General features: G+C 37.2%; 1 protein-coding gene across 1 annotated transcript in view; it reads right to left on the bottom strand.

The window, feature by feature from the left end:
* Nucleotides 1-18,876, bottom strand: part of LOC122808363 (unconventional myosin-Ie-like) — a gene marked incomplete in the record, with an annotated part of 1,223,059 nt that overhangs the window by 710,441 nt on the left and 493,742 nt on the right. The window contains 1 exon segment of the mRNA XM_044079330.1: nucleotides 9,535-9,615. Within this exon segment, the coding sequence (XP_043935265.1) occupies nucleotides 9,535-9,615 (81 nt within the window).

Genomic DNA, 18,876 nt, shown 5'->3' with positions numbered 1-18,876 from the left:
TGTCTAATGTTTCTTACAACTCCTGCTAATGCTATGCCTGCAATAAAAAATGACGGAGGTCATGCCACTGAGGGGACTATTAGTCTCTCTCGTGTTGCTGGGAGCATTTGTTTTGTTGAGGGACTATTCCTCATAATTTCAGGTATGTTGTTACTATAGCCTCCATGGCTCTTGCTTGTACGATGTGTTTATTGTTTTTTTAGTGTAATGTGAAGTAGGGTTTTTAAGGAACAGTTTGTCGCTATGAAGTATGTCATGCATTTAATGTTTTGCAGTACGACTTACGGCTGAAAAGTAATGCCAAACAATCATAGCATTTGCAAAATACAAAAATCCTTTTTTTACAATGTTCTTTCACGCATTTATTCTTTTACTTGCTTGTCTTATCCGTCACATGATTGCTGAATGTTAGCGAGTTTGTAGGGTAAGTTGTGAAGTATCCGTTTGTGTTGTTCAGGTGATCACAGATAACCTCTCAACCGTACATATTCATGCTGAATGTCTCGATTTCTGCCTCATATATTTTGCATTATAATAATTTCCGAATCTATACCCATCATAAAAGTACTGCTAACTCCAATCCTGTTATTTTATCAGCGTTCTAAGCTTGTAGGACTGAAAGTGTTCCTATCTGTTGCTTTGCACCTACTCTTTTATTTATTTATTTATTTTTTTTGCTTATCTGTATGGCACATAACTCTCTAAGTGCTTGTAAATTTGATTTCCCCACTGCTGGTATGATTCCTGTAACTTCTACTTGCATAACATACGTCTGTGAACAGATCCCGGGTCAGGCTTGAAAGCAAGCATTTGTGTTGATGTCAAACACATGAAAAGATTGTGTCCTGCCTAGCTGCTAGTTGCAGAGTTAGGAGTTAATGTACTTTAGTACTTGGTGATAATTCTTCTCTGTATTTTATTTTCTTGAGAAGGGGGTCTACCTTTGTTGAGGATGCATTTTGAAAATATGTATGTTCTGGCACAATTTTTGTGACTGCACAGCTGTCCTTTCTCTCTGATAGAGGAAACATTTCTCTGAAATTGTAAGGGGTTCTATATCTAATGTTGTGTTTTGTAAACTGTATTGTGTGCAAATAAATTACCCACACCAAGAAACCCTTCATCTGTAACTTTGGCCAGTTGGAAAGTAATAATACTGCATGTTGTTCTGATTTATAACATGAAGCACCTGTGATTTGATTGTGGAAGGTGTAGTTGCATATTTGGAGATGACAAGGTATTGGATATAGTGAGATGTTATATCTGTGATATGCCCAGCTGTCAACAAAACTGAAGACAATTAGGAACAGTTAGAATATTACCACTTTCATCTTGAGAGAGTATGAATATGGGATCCATATCTGATATTATTGATGGACTTTAACGAGTTGCCCCAATCAGAGTCATACATATGATTGAATTCTGCAAAGGTCCTTTCACATTTGGAGATATACTCTGGGCATGTGAGTATGCATGTAAGTTTATTTGCAATGTGTTTTCTACATTTAAAAATAATCACCATTGCTGTGTGCCAAGCAGTTTTAAAACTGACAAGATAGGGGGGTCTTGATGGGCAGCATTTTATATGAAGTCAGTCTGTGGGTTAAAGAAGATATCTGGGTATTCTTTACATTATATAATAGATGGGAATTTCTGATTTAGAAAACATTTATTTTTACACAGTTTTATAGCTTCTAGCCAAAGTTTGCTTGCTTGCTCCAGAAATGACTTCCTCTTGCAAATAGATGCTTTTAATTCTCTGTGTGCATCAAAACATAAGTTACCATCCCTTATCAGCTGTGGTACTACCCCCCCATACTTCTCTGCACCAACAAAGCTGTAGTATTGCTTGCTGCACTCTATGTACTTTACTGCTTTACCGAGTGTGTACTGTGTACCTGTGTTAGTTTTGTTGCTCTGCAATAACGTTTGAACAGTTATTATTTCAGATAGTCTTTTGGAAAACCAATAATTTTGTCCTCTGTTTTAATAGCCCTTTTGTTAGCCAAGGTTATCCACCAACCTTTTAATACCTTTGTCTTTTTATTTTCATTGTCATAAACATTTATGCGTTCCAATTTTACTATTGATTCTCTCTTCAGAGACAGAGTCCTCTGGCTTTTTTGCAGGTATATATTTTCAGTCAATGCTCTGACCTTTTCTTGCAGGGCTCTAATAACCTGGAAGAGTACCTTATTTATTTCTTGTTGTTGCTGGTTTTCTATTGGCTGAATAACCATTTTTTGTGATTAGAACGGCTTGCATTTTTTATAGACCTCCATTATTTTTATGAGTTTTTGTTTATGATAATATGTATGAAATAATTTTTCATCTGAGTTTCATTATTCTGCCTAGATATTATATATTTCTGAATTCTTATTTATAAGTAAGATATTTAAAAGGAACCCACTACTGAAATGTTTAAAATTTTTACTTTAGGGAACTTCACTAGGCTTAAAATGCCCCTTTTGTTTGTTAGCATCTCACAGTGGATGTTGCAGAAGACCGTTGTTCCACTATTTGTGGATATTTTCTTTTTAAATGTCCCTTTCAAGTAATGCTGAAATTATTTGACCTTGAAGTTAATACTCATTTGAAATTACAGAAAGAAGATAACAACACTGGCTGTTGTCAGCCGTGTTGCAAAACACAACAATGTCTCTCTTCTTTAGGAAAGAAGCCCAAGCCAATAAAATGTTTTTCAGGCATGGATAATGACTACAAAGCTCAGGTGGACATCTGCTCTGAGGCCATGCCATGCCCAGCTCTGCCCCCTGTCAGTCATCTATCCTCCATCTCTCCATCTCTGTGCATGGTGACCTATAATCAAAGATAAATATGATCAGGACAGTGATTTCCTTGGTTCCAAAATTCCGATTGTCCATGAATACCATTTCCCTGTTCTCCATCCTGCTGCTGGCTATCCCACCCTGTCAGAAGATTGCAGTAAACAAGGGGCCATAATCCTAAGAAACATAAAGAGCCATATAGAAGGCACCATCAATCCAGGAAGTGTGTATGGATCACACTGGGTTCTTTTGTGTGCCAAAAGACACATTGCCTTAGGACCAGTTTTGGATCTTAAACAGCCTAAATATATTCATGGTGCAGTTCCTGTATTTAAGGCAAATAAATGCTCTTACCTCTCTGGATTTTACACCCAGTGGTGAAAAGATGCTGTCCCATATGTCATAATTTGCCAGTTCCTTCTTACTACTTATCCTTACCAGATGTTTTCTTCTTACTTCTGCCTTTTGCTCTTCTTGTTTTTCACCTTCTATTACTGTCTGCATGTAGGATTTCTCATCCTCCTCCATTAATTCCTGCAATTGTTATTCCTAGATTCTATCCATTATTTCTCCCCACAATGCTGTCTTCTCACCCTCTGGCTCACTCTGTTCAATCAGTTCTTTTAAGTAGACATCCTGCAACCCTACCAACTGGAGGGGTGAAACGACACATTCCTGTGTTGTAGATTTGGCTACAAATAAATTCTGTTGAAAAAGTACTTCTGAATCTGCCATATCCACTTCAATTCCCTTATTTTGCCTTTTACACGCTACTTCTCCATTTTTTTACTTTCCTCTCAACCCTTCATACACTGCTTAACCTCAGACTCTTCTTCCATTGCATCTATCATCTCAGCTGCTCGATTAACAGCTTCTTTCACTTTAAAAATACAGAAAATGTTCTCTTTCTCCTCCAGTTTTACTTTACTGCTTCCTGCTTCTCCAAGCCACCTTTGCACCCAGACCAGAAGACAGGAAGTGCCACACAGAACTGTGTCCCCATATGCTCAAAAAGGATAGGGGAAGCTCCCCAATGCTCTGAACAAATTTTCCCCAACAATATAAACAGCATCTCTGGTCTCCCCTGAAAAGGGGCCACTAGCATAGTGTGACTAATCTGGTCAAAAAAGAGTGAATGAATGAACAGTCAATCTGACTACGGTTTACTAAAGTCTTGACAGATTACAGTTTTGGTTTACTAATACTTAAAACTGCTGATCTGTAATTCATAGGTAGGTATCACACAAGCTAGATGACCGTATAGTGATTTATTTACACAGACTTTGTAAATTTCTATATCTGGTGTATAATGTTGACACTGCATTTAAGGCATGTTATTTTAAACATACTGTTTTAATATTTTATGTACTTAACTTTTGAGTTAATTACATATGAAGAACTTCCTGATTTTCAAATTAGACTGATGCTTTACAACTGCTGGCTTGCAGTTTAAATTCTGGTGTCTTGCAGGCTAGCTGACTGTAAAGCAGCTTAACTACATAAAGACTGCAATTTTAGTTTCTCAAATATAATTATTTTACAGCCTTTGGAAAGGTGTTTGAGTCGCACTATTTTTGGCCTGTTAACATTTTTACTCTGTTAACTTTTGAAGTGACCCAAACCTATTTATTTTATTTTTATTTATTTTTTAATTATAAAGCAAAGCAACCTTAAACTGTACAGTGGGGGATGCATAATCAATCTCATTTCTGCTTTCACTTCTTAATTATGAAGATATGTTTAAGACAAAAAGCAGCCTTATGTGTACCAGGTGTAAAATTAAGTAAAATGAGGTAATGCGTGTTTGCTACTTAAGACCTCTCCTTTAGGTAGGTGTGCAACAAACTGCTCCATTTAGAACACAGAAGTTCTGATGTACATTTTTTCTTATTCTGGTGTCAGACAGCATAAAAGCAGGTTAGATATTAATTGCCTGCATTCTGTTTAAATTGCTGTCTTGTCTGTTGAGCAGCTCAGTAAAACAATGGAGGCAGAAATCGATGAAAAGGAAAAATGAGATCTAAGATAAAAGAGCACTTCAGGCTGAAGCGGTGGGGGGTGAGACATTCAGTGTGCGGAAGTAGAGTTTGGCCCACAAGGTTTTTGGGGTGACAGAGGATGACATAGGATAATGGGGCAGATTCAGAATAAACTATGGAAGCAACAGATGACACTGGTTTGTCCATTTTGGTGAGGAAAGACATAGCAGTACTAGAGAGAAAGGACCAAGAAGTCATCTGCAGATATAACAGGATAGGAAAAGGTAGGAAGAGTATGAGAAGGCACACTAACAAGGACTGCATGAATAGGGGTAGTAGACAGAAAGGTTGAGAAAATGTAAGACAGTCCGTCAAGAAAGAAGACAAGGACAAGGGACTGGGCAAATGTCAGTAACATGACATGCCATTAGGGGGATCAGACACAGATGTAGTAATGCTGGAGGAAATACTAGAATGAGAAAAGGAGGGAACAAAGCAGGATGAGGCACTCAGGAGGACAAGAATACACTGAAACAACTTGCAGGATAGAAATTTAGTTAAGATACAGGAGGAGGTAACCAAGCTGTTCACAAAGAGAAAGAGGGTGGATGCATGTTGGGATGTATGCAGGCACTAAAAATCTGTCAGAAGAGATGCAGGAGTTTGTAGCAGGCAGGGCTAAGAAATGGGTCCAAAGGGTGCCAGGATAGCATACTGTAGTTATTTTCAGATACATTACCCATGCTCTCTGCACCAAGGTCTAGGTACCATGAAGTGAGATAACTCCCCTTTCTGAAGGATGTCTGCTGCCTAACTTAGAAGTGGACTTGTCCCTAAATATAGTTGTCCCCAAGACTAGAGATTTCACATTTATTAACACAGAGTGAAGAAAGGTCTTTCTGACAACTTTGGGTGGAGGTGTCAGACTTGGTTCCTCAGCTTTGTGTCCCCTTCTTTCTCCTCTTTTTCAGGTTTATCAGATGAAATTGAGGGAAACAGAACTTTAATAATGAGCTTTATTTTCCTATTAGCTAAGGACTGAGACAAAACCTTTACAAATGGATCACTCTACCGTCAGATGCTCCATGCCTAGGCAGGTCACACACAAACTGTGTACATCTTGGATGGGAGCTTATGCTCACATCTAATGCACTTTTTAAAAGTCTCATTTATTCTTCTCATTAAGCTAACACTGTGAATGAAACAATAACTTTTATTTATTTACGTTTTTTTGAGAGAAAGAAATAAAATGTTAGGCAGCTGCCTAAGCATTGGAAAAGATGAGACAGCTAAAATATGAGAGAATAACCCAAGCTATAACCCAAGAACAATTATTACAATGATATATCTAACCCTAGTATCAAAACACAGAAAAAAAGTAAATAATACTTGGTTGTCTGCCAAGGATCGATCTACACACAATGAAAGCAAACTAGGTCTGAAGGGATAGGTTCGCAAGGGATTGTGGGAAAGATGAAAGATTTACTCTGTGCTTTGTTTCTGTGGAAAAAGTTCCTCAGTTATATATCGTTGTCAGGCTTATAAGACAACACATGATGTGAGGTGGGCTGAGCATACCACTCAACTGTACAGAATATTGCAGAACATCCCTGACTGCACACACTACACTTTAACATAACACTGCTGCATATTACATCCATATGAACATCACAATCTTCCTTCTGTAATTTACTTCTAGCACTGATCCACCCTCTCTCCGTCATCCCCCAAACAGTTTTAGGAATAAGCCTTTGTTCCCTCATAAACTGCAGTATGTATCTGTCCTACAATTTTGTACTACATTTGTCTTCAGAAATAAATGAAAAAAGCTAAAAATAGATCACATTATATAAAGAAGAATTTAAATAATGCATCAAATTTTACTCTTTTGTCCAAGAGCAACTGTGTGTGTGTGTGTGTGTGTGTGTGTGTGTGTGCGTTTGTGTTTGCATGTGTTCTCTGTTCCTAATTTCATATTCATAGATCATTTTCAGACATTTCCATACCATTCACTAACTTCCTCCCCTACATACCAGACAAAACCAGTTCACCTAGACACAAATGGCTGCCATTCAAAGCATTAACAAAAACAGTGCTCCACTGTGAGCCAATAGTGACAACAGTAAGTCTGACCAAAAAATGAAAATTCTGCAGTCATCAGTTTAAAAAATATTTTTATATGCAGTGGATATAAAAAGTGTACACACTCCTGTTAAAATGCCAGGCTTTTGTGAAATAAAAAAATGAGACCACAATAAATCATTTAAAAACTTTTCCCACCTTTAATATGACCTATAACCTGTACAATTCAATTGAAAAACAAATCTGTTAGGGGAATAAATATAAATAGAAACATACAATAAGCTGGTTGCATAATTGTGCACACCCTAAAACTAATACTTTGCTGAAGCACCTTTTGATTTAATTACAGCATTCGGTCTTCTTGGGTACATACTTGCCATCAATTAGAGAGACTCTTATTAACCCCAAATAAAGTTCAGCTGTCCTAGTAGGGTTTTCCTGACATCTACTCAGTTGCCTTCTACAGCAAAAGCCATCGGTCACAGAGAGCTTGCAAAGCATCAAAGGGATCTGACTGCTGAAAGGTATCAGTCAGAAGGGTACAAAAAATTTTCCACAGCATTGGATACGCCATGGAACACAGTGAAGACAGTCATCAAAAAGTGGATGAAAATATGGGAAAACAGTGACGGTGCAAACAAACTGGATATCCCTCCAAAACTGATGAAAAGACAAGACGAAAACTGGTCAGGGAGGCTGCCAAGAGACCTACAGCAACACTGAAGGAGCTGCAGGAATTTCTGGCAAGTACTGGTTTTGTACTACATGTGACAATCTCCCGTATTCTCCATATGTCTGGGCCATGGGGTAGGGTTGCAAGACAGAAGCCTTTTCTTATGCAGAAAAACATCCAGGCCTGGCTAAAATTTGCAAAACAATACATCAAGGATCCCAAAAGCATGTGGGAAAATGTGTTATTGGCTGATGAGACCAAGGTTGAACTTTTTGGCCACAATTCCAAAAGGTACATTTGGCACAAAAACAAAACTTTGCATCACCAAAAGAACACCATCACCATGGTGAAGCATGGTGGTGGCAATATCATGCTTTGGGGTTGCTTTTCTTCAGCTGGAACTGGGACTTTAGTGAAGTTGGATGGAATTATGACCAGTTCCAAATACCAGTCACTTTTGGCCCAAAACCTTCAGGCGTCTGCAAGAAAGCTGAAGATGAAGAGAAATTTCACCTTTCAATACGACAATGACCCCAAGCATACATCCAAATCAACAAAAAATTGCTTTCACCAGAAAAAAAATGAAGTTTTGGAATGGCCCAGCCAGAGCCCAGACCTAAATCCAATAGAAAATCTGTGGGGTGACCTGAAGAGAGCTGTGCACAAGAGATGCCCTCGAAATCTGACAGGTTTGGAGCACTTTGCAAGGAAGAGTGGTCAAATATTGCCAAGTCAAGATGTGCCATGCTGATACACTCCTACCCAAGAAGACTGAATGCTGTAATTAAATCAAAAGGTGCTTCAACAAAGTATTAGTTTAAGGGTGTGCACACATATGCAACCAGCTTATTCTACGCTTATATTTTTTCCCCGAACAAATTTGTTTGTTTTTCAATTCAATTGTACAGGTTATAGGTCACATTAAAGGTGGGAAAAGTTTTGAAATAATTTATTGTGGTCTCATTTGTTTATATCACAAAAACCTGGCACTTTAACAGGGGTATGTACAATTTTTATATCCACTCTGTATGTGTGTGTGTGTGTGTGTATATATATATATATATATATATATATATATATATATATATATATATATTCATTTAGTAATTAGAAGTAGAAGAAATGTATTACATCCCAGAACTCAAACTTAGTGATTTCCCAAACGCCTAGTTGGTGAAAGGGATACAGCCTCATCAACATCAATAGCATTGCCATCAGAACTTCCTGCTGAACTCAGGTAAGGATCCTCCTTGCAGGGATTCAGTTCTCTGTCATCAGAAATTAAAGCAACAATTTGAACATCACTGTTATTAGGAAGAAACAGTCCAATCTTCAGAATCACTTTCACACACTGAACTGACTGACATAGTGGAATCCCTTACATGACATCAGAGACCAGAGGTCATTCCACCTTTAAACAATGAAAAACAGAAAAAAAGGGAAAATGTCACAAACTATAAAATGATTATTACAAAACTATACAAGAAGGCATTAGTGCAAGAAAGCAACCATGAAAGTAAGAAAAGCAATAAATTGCTAAGCCAGCAATGAATCAATCAGTTAAAATTAGGTCTGCATTGTAGTGAGATATTGTATAAGCTTTCATAATCCTGATGGAAACAAAGTAAGCCAAAAAATAATTATTGCTACATAATGAATAATGAAACGTGTGTGTACTTGAGATGCATTTGGAAGCAGTGAAATTAAAATTTAAAGAAAGTGAAGCAGTGTTTCATACAGCTTGCAAAAGGCAAGTGATAGCATCAGGCACTGTAAATTTTGGACAGAAAATTTTTTTTTGTGGTTCCTAACACTGGCCGCACTAGGGTGTCAAGCATGTTATTTAAAGCAAATAGAATGAAATTTTGCAAGGACTGAATGGCCAGGATACAGTTAAATTACCAGTCAGATTACAGAGTGAGAAGTCCTGCACACAAGAAACATTTTTTATATTGACAACAATGTCTAGAGGAAACAGAAGCAGCTAATATTTGTATTACATTGTTTATACCTGAAATATCTCAAAGCCATAAATGTCCAATACTCCAATATTGAGCTCTTCATAGTCCTTCTTAATTGCCTTGTTGATAGCCTAGAAACAACAAAATGGCACTTTAGCAGTTACCAAAACAAGAAGTTGTCTGGTACTTATAAAGCATGAACACACCAGTATGTCAAGCATATTTTCACCACAAGTATATAATCGTAATAAGATACACAATACTCAATAAGCTTCAATGTGCAGTAGGACAGCTAGATGTGTACTGTGCACACCAACAGCAGCCCAAGTGAAATTTACAATGTTACAGTGTATTTTAATAATAATAATTGCACATATTGCAGGTCAATCATACTATGCAAAGCACTCTCTCTGGGCATTTCACAATAACTGCCCCTGTGTGAATATTTGGGAGAACATGATCATCATCACAACTGCAGTACAATTAGAATGACATGCTTATGCCTTATAAAACATATCCCTGACTGAACATATCTGTAACCTGTATATTCCATTAATATGCTTGGCAGAAGAGGGTGGGCACCCAATTTAGCCAGTTTTAAAGGGTAGGCATAAAATACTGCTAGATCCCCTTACAGATGGTATTAAAATACCCTTTGCAGACATGTTTGAAATTACATAATAATGTGAACTTTTTAAGTTAGGGTAATATTTCACTGGGGCAAGTACTGCAAAAATTATTTCACCTTCTGTGTACAGCTGCTGCAGTCAAGTTGTATGTATTTTGAAGAAAAGAACATGGCTTGAAAAACCACTAAAACACACATTACAAACAACCCTACAGTACCCAATGAGCCACTGAGATCATGCAGCAGCACACACACTCTCGCTCTAGGTAAAATGACCTGGTAGTACTCATGGAGAGTTAAATGAAATGCGATAATATATATGTCACACAACAAAATAATTTCACAGTCCTACAACATATGCTGCAAACCAGGGTAGCTCATATAGTCAATTAAACTGTACAGGGAGCAGACAATGCCTTGAGAATCAAGTACTTCATAAGCTGTAGCATAGCAATTTATTTTTTGTGACATTTTTGTACGATGTACATATAATACTCCTGAAACTTCTGTTCTTCCTGTACTCAGTAGCATGAGTGCCTCCTATTGGTACAAGCTGTCATAAGGCACACACACACACAATTTCTACGACTCAGCTCAACTATCCCCCCCCCCCCCCCATCAACTGAGTCATTACAATTTGAAAAACAAAAACATAATCAAGAACATGCCTGCTGGATTTTTAGGATGGAGTAGCAGCTTAATTCTAGCTCTCCCAGTGTGAAAACAGAAACTTAGTAGAGAAAGCCAGTGATCCTACATTTCTGGGCAAATTTCAGTAACTGGCTTTGAAATGTACTGCCCAGATGACAGGAAAAAAGAAATACAGAGGACCTGAAGGAAAGTCAGCTACAAAAGGCAACAAAAAAAAACTGACTGGGGAAAGTACTGTAGCTGTTCAGCAAAAAAGCAGTGCAAGCTCCAAGCCATGACTTCCAATAACCTAAAGGAAAGTATAAGACAACTGCACACAGACTTGACTAAGATAAAAGAAACACTGATGGTATATCAACTCGATCTATAGAAGGCTGGAAAAATGGAAGACGTTTTAAACAGATAATCAAACAACATGATAAAACAGTAAAAATGAAGAAAAGGCTGGCTGAATATGACACTGCACAAGAAGAGACATTAAAAAAAATAATATAATTAGAGGATAGAGATCATGTATGGAAAAACTGAAATTGTCTGTCATACCTGAGAAGATGGAAGGAGCAGACTGTATTCATTTTATGAAAGCACAATAAACAATTGGACTGGTATTCCACAACAGGTATTGTTAGTTGAAAGGACACATAGTATGTATGCTCCAAACCTGGCTATGAGAAAACAACCTAGACCTTTAATAGTAAAGAAGCAATCTTACCAACAGAAGGAGTTGATTCTGACAAAACTTTGGCAGAAGAACAAAATACTAAAAGTGAGAGAGCAGAGTGTTTGTGGAGAATGACTGCTCATTGTACTCAAGGCAGAAAAGGACTAAATTTACCCCATTATTTAGGGAATGCCAAGAAGCAGGTGTGAGATTCAAACTGCTACACCCAGCTATCTTCAAAATATTTTTCCCTTGAGGAACAAAATCATTTTCTGATTAAGTACATGCTAATGAAGAAATACAAGTTTATGCAACAAAAAGTGAACTGTGAAACAGAAGGAGATTCTGCTTCTTGTTCTTCTGGTAATAAAGACCACAGAGAAATTATACCAGTGAAACCTTTTCCAGTGTTTCAACAGAAAATGATTCAGAAAGGGGAAAAAAGCACAAGAGTTGACTAGAACTGAGAGCACATTAGAAATGAAGCAGAAAAAGGGTGTGGGACAAGGAGATGTACAGGAGTAGAACAAGAAAATCTGGAAATATTAGACGTTTTTGGACTTTGTTAAATTGTAGGGGATATGCCCTACTTCATGTTAACATTTGGAGAATAAAATCATTAACTAGGAAATTGACAAATGTGGGATTACAAAACAATAATTAGTTTTGTGATTCATGGGACACTCCTGTTTTTTTTCTCTTTTCTCTCTCTCCTTGTTAAGTTTTAAGAAATGTAGTCACTGCAATAAAGAAAGAAACTATCTGGTTAAAAGAGCATGACAAAAGAAAAATTAGTGTGCTTTTTCTCATTCTTGCATATGGGAATGACTGGGATAAGGCCATTATCTTAATCTAGTAACAAGTTTCAAGAGAAAGCAAGTAAATGAAAAAAGAATATTGAATATTAAAAGACTCTTTTTCTAGTAAACAATTTTGTGTTTGATTCTCATGTCTGTAGTAGAAAGTCTGATAAAGGGGAAATGACTTGGATAAAATTATCTCTAAATGTAATGGAATTAATGACAAAACTGACTCCATTTCTGCACGGATCCTATACAATAGCCTAGGCATTGTAAGAATCCATAAAATCTAATTAAGTCTGATTTACAATTCCCTAAGCCACTTTCACAAGTCCAAAAATGGTAAAATAACTGAAATTCCACAACACAGATTCACCCTCAGATAGACAAAAAAAATTCCCTTAATTGTATCTGACTGATCTCAAAACTCACTGCATTAACAAAACTATCTGTACTGTACTTAGCATATTCCTACAGATATTCCTAACATCTCTTATGTATCATGTACCCCCCAACTTCACCACATTACTTTAACAACCTATGGCACTCTCAATCACATGCTGTATATTCCACCAACTTTCTCCTTCTAGGGGAACTAAATGCTAACTTTCTGGGCCCTGACAGACAAGATCTTCTTGGAACTTAGTCTTTTCCCTGTCATTCTTTCATTTCCTGAAATGACCCTGTACAACCTATCCTACACACACCTAACCACTCCATACTGGATGTGGTTTATTACAAGTAAACAAAAATATACATTAAGTGTTCAACAGCCAAGCATCAGTGATCATTGTTTTACAACTTTCTTTAGTCTAATAAAGAAAACTAAGATTTCACATTTAGTTACACTTAACAGGAGCAAATATCTTAATCACAGTCATGCACTTCATAATGAACTTTCATCCTTAAACTGGCTCCAGTACTACACCTCAGAAAACACTGATACTGCACACTTCATTCTAACTATTGTTTTACGTATTCTACAAATCACATATTTCTCTCCCATCCATCACTACAAGGAAGCTATTGGTCTCTGGATGTCCTAGGACATCCTTCACCTTAAAAAGAAAGGAATATAGCCAGGTCAACATAGAAAACTGAGCTAACACTTTTTTAAATTTATTTGTGTTTTTGTTACAAATCATTATAAAATGACAGGAGATAAAATGCCAATTTTCACTATGAAAAAGCAAATTCAATTACTAAACCTAAAACTTTCTGATCAGAAAATAAATAGCATCCTTTGTAGATCCAAAACCCTTCTGACTTAACTCTGCCTTCTCTGCAAAAAAAAAAAAACCCTTCAAAAATGAATTCACATTTTCACCTATCTTCCATTCATAAAAAACCTCTCTCCCTCTGACCCTTTCCACATCCATTCTGCATCACATTTTGAGCCCTCACTTAACCATTACAGCAATGGTTTGGCTCTATTCTTCATGGCTTTTTAAAGAGTGTAAAAACTGTATCCTTCACAAAGTTTACTCTCTTGTTAATATGTCATCTACAGAGCAGATTCTCTTCTCACTGGAGCAATGCAGTTATAGTAGCACTACCAAAGACAAAGTCACCAAAGTCAACTAATAATTTTTGACTTAACTCTCTTTCCTAACTAAGCTTCTTGAAAGAGCCATTTATAATCAAACACTTGGACTACTTAATGAAATAAGTCAATTACCCCAAGCAGAAGTACACTTATAGCATTCAATTCTGACAAAATTTATCCTCACATTAGTGGATTCTGGACAATTAAATGAAGTTCATTTTGTTGACAGTATTGAATTTTTTTATCTGTTTAGTGATGGTGTGCTAATTAACTGTTCTTGCTCCATCTCTTTTAGCCCTTCTGCAATCATTTTATTTATTTTTTTACTAAGCATGTTTCAGACTGGTCCTTTGTGACAGCCACTAAATCTAATCACCTGACAAAGGTATTCATTCTTTTGGGAGTACCACAGCAGTCAGTCAGTACCACTTCTCTTTCTATATTCATTAACCCACTACCCTCAGACCTATGCTTATCCAACTATATATTCTACATTGATGATGTACACAGCATTAGGCCTTCTAATGTTATACATTTAATACAAAATGAGCTACTGAATAACCTCAAAGACATCAATAAATGGCTGATTCTGAGTGAAACACTCAGAATCTGAAAAAAAGTATGATGTTTGGTAGTAATACTAGATTATGCTCTACCCCTTCTCTCTTCCACTCCTGCAGAGCACACAGTGGCAGTCTCTACATACAAAAATATAATAGCTATCCAGAACACTCCCTTCTCTATGTCTAATCACATTATCCACCTCAAGAATAAAACCCACTGCTCATTCCTATGCTACAAAATGTGCTTATGCATAGATTTCACTACACTGGTGGTTGAGTGGCTCTAGGGTTGCCACCTTTCTACTGTGCCATTTCCTGACAAACAAGCCCCGCCCCATGCACAATCAAGCCACACCCATTCCCTTTAATAGCCCCACCCCTTCTACACCCCTTCAGCTCAGCTTTTCTTTAAAATACAGTACAGTTACCAATAAGTAGAAAAAAATGTGACCTCAAAAAAAATAAAAAAAAAAAACTTTATTTAGCAATATCAAAGGTTCACTACATACACAACAACATCACACACACACAAGGGAAAAAAAAAATCCAAATCTAATAGGTAATATCACAGGTAGTACTAAAATTAAAATACAATTACTTGAGTATTAAAAAAAAATCCATACATTAAGGGTACATTACAACACACACAACACACAAAAAAGCAACTGTTTAAACACACATTCCCATAAGTGAAAAAAACCCTTTCCACAAGCTATTGCTGGGATTGAAAAAAGAGCAACTGCACCAGTCTGTAAAAGTGGCTGCAGTCTCTGCTTTTTACTAAAAAAAAGTCCAGGATCGATCACAGACAGATGCCTTTCTCATAACAGGGCAGCAATGCATGCAGCAGTTAGTAGTAGTCTCTGAGTAAAGTGCTTCAGCCAATCCACCCATTTGAAGAAGTCTGCAAGTTATTGGCAGTTCTGGCTGGAGTTACAAGGATGTAGTGCATGAAATGTATGTAACACTCTGCCTCCTAGACATCCCCACTGATGCCATGCCTCATTCGGCCTTCATTAATTTTCCAGATAGGGGTGACAGTCCTCTAGGCCTTGACTAATAAAATAACTTTTTAATAGCAGGCCAAATTTCTACAGCCCTGCCAGCTGGGAACAGCCACCTTGTTACAACATCAAACTTTGCAAGGCCTTTGCTTGCATGCTTGGCACAGTTATGTATTACATATAAAGGATCCTTGCTCAAACACTACAATAAACAAAAACAGCTATTAATAGAAAACCAAAACTTAGGACCAACACACCAGTGCCTGGTGGGGCCTGTGTCAGTCAGCAGCCACTAGCATTCAGTTCATCATGTGAATCTCCAGACTTTCACACCATAGTAATACCAAGTTGGTATAGGGAAAAAAATGAATGAGACCATGAAAAGAAAAAGTAGCGAAAAAACAATGAAAGGCAGAAGCAACTGTGTGTGAGGGGACTTTCTGCCTGAACACACACATGAACCTGGTGAATATGCAGAGAAGGCATTCAACATGTGTAAAACACATGGGTCAATCCACATGCACCAAATTAAGACCCTTTACTTTTATGTAGAACCCAGTGCAAAAAGTTATCCAGCTGAGTCTGAACACAGCAGAAAGTTCAGGCATACTGTGGTACAAGATAAAGATAAAGATGAAATACATGGCAACTCATCCATACCCTCCTCTGGCTATGTAATAACTTGCATAATAAAAAAAAAACAGGTGTGGGGGCTTCACAATGATAAACATGTAAATAACTCAGCAATCAGCAATCATAAATATTCTCTGGGTTGCAATAATAACGATAAGGATAAAGAGAAGAGACCTGTGCAGATAAGACATAAAGACTCCCACTCCCACAGTATTCCAAATGCAAAATGCAACACAATTTATTATTAAACTTCTAGAAAAGTCAGAACTTGGTCAACTTTTTGGGTTTCTCCCCTCCATCAGATCACCCCCCACCCCACCACCACTGGCCACTGCAGAGTAGTGAGATGAAGACCTACCCTGTTCAAGCAATTGAGACACACTTGAGGTCTGATTTATTATAACAAGGAAAGGCTATGGCTTTGGCACAAGTACTTTTTTCCCCTCCCACTACCTAATCATACAACGTAATCATATCCAGCTACTAGCAACTTTAAAGGCTTAAAATTGTGTGAAAGTGTGTTACTGTGCAACAGTAATAAACATTGCTAGTGACCAATGCCAAGTATGCCAAGTGGAGTAGCCCAAATAAATAAAATTTAAGTATAAAAACTTAAATATCACAAACAAACACACAAAAAAAACATTAGAATATATCCAGTGTATACAAACTGTAACAAACTCAAAATTGACAGTCCCAAACAAAAGCAACTACATTAAGCATTTGCTATTATTAAGCATTGCTATAGACAAACACCTAGAAAAAACAGGTCAGGTAAACATCTAGGTGGAATGATAGACTAGAAAAAGCATCTACACAAATCAAGCAGTCATATAAATCATGTGAACATAAGCGAACTAAGCACATCAAAGCAGACTCGCTTTGTGTAGACACACACATAGAAAAGAAAGACAGAATGAAGGTAAACAGTTGTGATGACCAAAGACAGAGAGCTAAGCTACATTTAAGCCCCTGTACACCCAGCTGTACACCACAGACACAGACACCCTAGAAGGAAACAAACACACAGGTCGAGGAGTAAACATCAAGACATAGAAAGACAGCAAAGACAGTTCTACATGTAGTCATTATATATTCAAATCATATATATCATTATACATCAAACGTACTAAGCCTTTGAACTAGAAAACATATAAAGGGAAACAGTGTAAAAACAGATAAAAACAAAAGCAGCAAGACAAAAGCTACATTTAAAAAGCTAATTTTAATAAGACTATACACCTCAAAAGAAGACACACTAGAAGACCCTAGGAAGAAAGGTGACATCAAAGGTAAACATGACAGAAAAGACAGAAGCATCTAAAGACGATCTACAGTGTCAACATCTTATACAAATCATGTAGTCATTATGAAATCACTATGGCTTGAAAGTAAAATTTAAAATGAAACAGTTAAAACATTTAAGTAAAACGAAAGAGGTATACAAGCAAAAATAGCAGTGATGATAAACATACAAGTGATGACTACAGAAATGATGGAGTATGCATCAACTCACTCAAGATCTACAACCATTATAAGTGCATAAAAGTGCCCACAACCAAATATAATAATAAAGAAAACCCAAATGAAAAATGGGAAATCAAACTGCACCCAAAACAAAAAAATAAACACAAAACTTTATATACATACCTCATAAACATATATATCCTATATAGATCTGCATACAGTATACTAGAGACTACACATAGAGAATTTGTGTAGATTAATATATTACAATTGATCTAGATCATACTACACACATCTTGTCACCATCAATGAATGAGATAAGTGCCCAGCTAGTGAATTAATATCCAGAAGAGAACAGGCAGTTAACAAGCAAGCAGCAGCAAGCAGGCAGGCTGGACCCACCACCACCAGTCACCCAGCTTCTCAGGGCAAGACTCCAGCAAACAAAGGCAAAGCAGGCAGGGCAATCCGGGAGGCTCCAGGCAGCTCCAGGCAGCAGCAGCAGCCAAACACCAACAGCACCACAAACTCATGAAAGAAATCCTTCTGACCGAACCAACGAAATTTAACCAGCAAGAAATTTCAGATCTTAAGTACCGACCTTTTAGAGTAGAGACAGAGAGACTAAAAGGTAAAAGCTAAGCATATATTTTTTATGAGGATCATGAGGCTTTACTGGGAGCAGCCACCCAACAACTTGCTGCGCAGCTGCTTGCTGCATTGCTGCTGCAGCAATTAGCTCCAAAGCGGCAGTGTGTTTTTGTCGTACAGGAAGTTGTCGTACAACTTTTGTCGCACAGACGCTACTCCCAGGCAAGAACGGGTGCCCTGTTGGCAACTAAGTGGCTCAAGTGTGAGACTTTAATGCTGTGGTGAGTTTTGTCACAGCATATTGTACTGTAAGAACAGTGGTACCTTTTGGATTTTATTCCCCTTTTATTTATACTGGAGAAATGTAGAGATGTTTTATTAGGTTTTTTCAGCTCACTGTTTTCACTATTTAATTTTTGATAAACAGCGGGGGGGAAAAAAAAAAGAGACCACTGATAGCTCATGGGTAAACTTGCAAAATCTCCTGTTCTGTTAACCCACAAGCTTGTGTGGCAGTTAGTGAAGGCATTCTCCTGTTCAGATTAAATATGGACTCCCACTACTCACACCACAAAACCTCAAAGAAATACAAATTCTAAGTAACAGCATATACAGATTCATTCAAATGTCATACAAATGTAACATTGCTGTACAACTTTCTCCTTTATTAAATTATTCCCTGTAAAGAAAGGACAGACTTTACTTTTCCATATTCTTATAAACTTTATTCTAGAGTTAGATTATATATTGCTTATGCTAAAATAACTTTACATTTCTATACAGAATCACAGCTAGTTATTATGGTGCCTTCTGTATTCCTGCTCCTTAACTTGAAGTTGAGGACAAAA

This window comes from Protopterus annectens, chromosome 8.part0 (assembly GCF_019279795.1).
Source record: "Protopterus annectens isolate FY-2018-M chromosome 8.part0, PAN1.0, whole genome shotgun sequence".
Taxonomy (NCBI): domain Eukaryota; kingdom Metazoa; phylum Chordata; order Ceratodontiformes; family Protopteridae; genus Protopterus; species Protopterus annectens.
The sequence above is the reverse complement of the archived record's forward strand: the minus strand, read 5'-3'. Positions and strand labels throughout refer to the sequence as shown.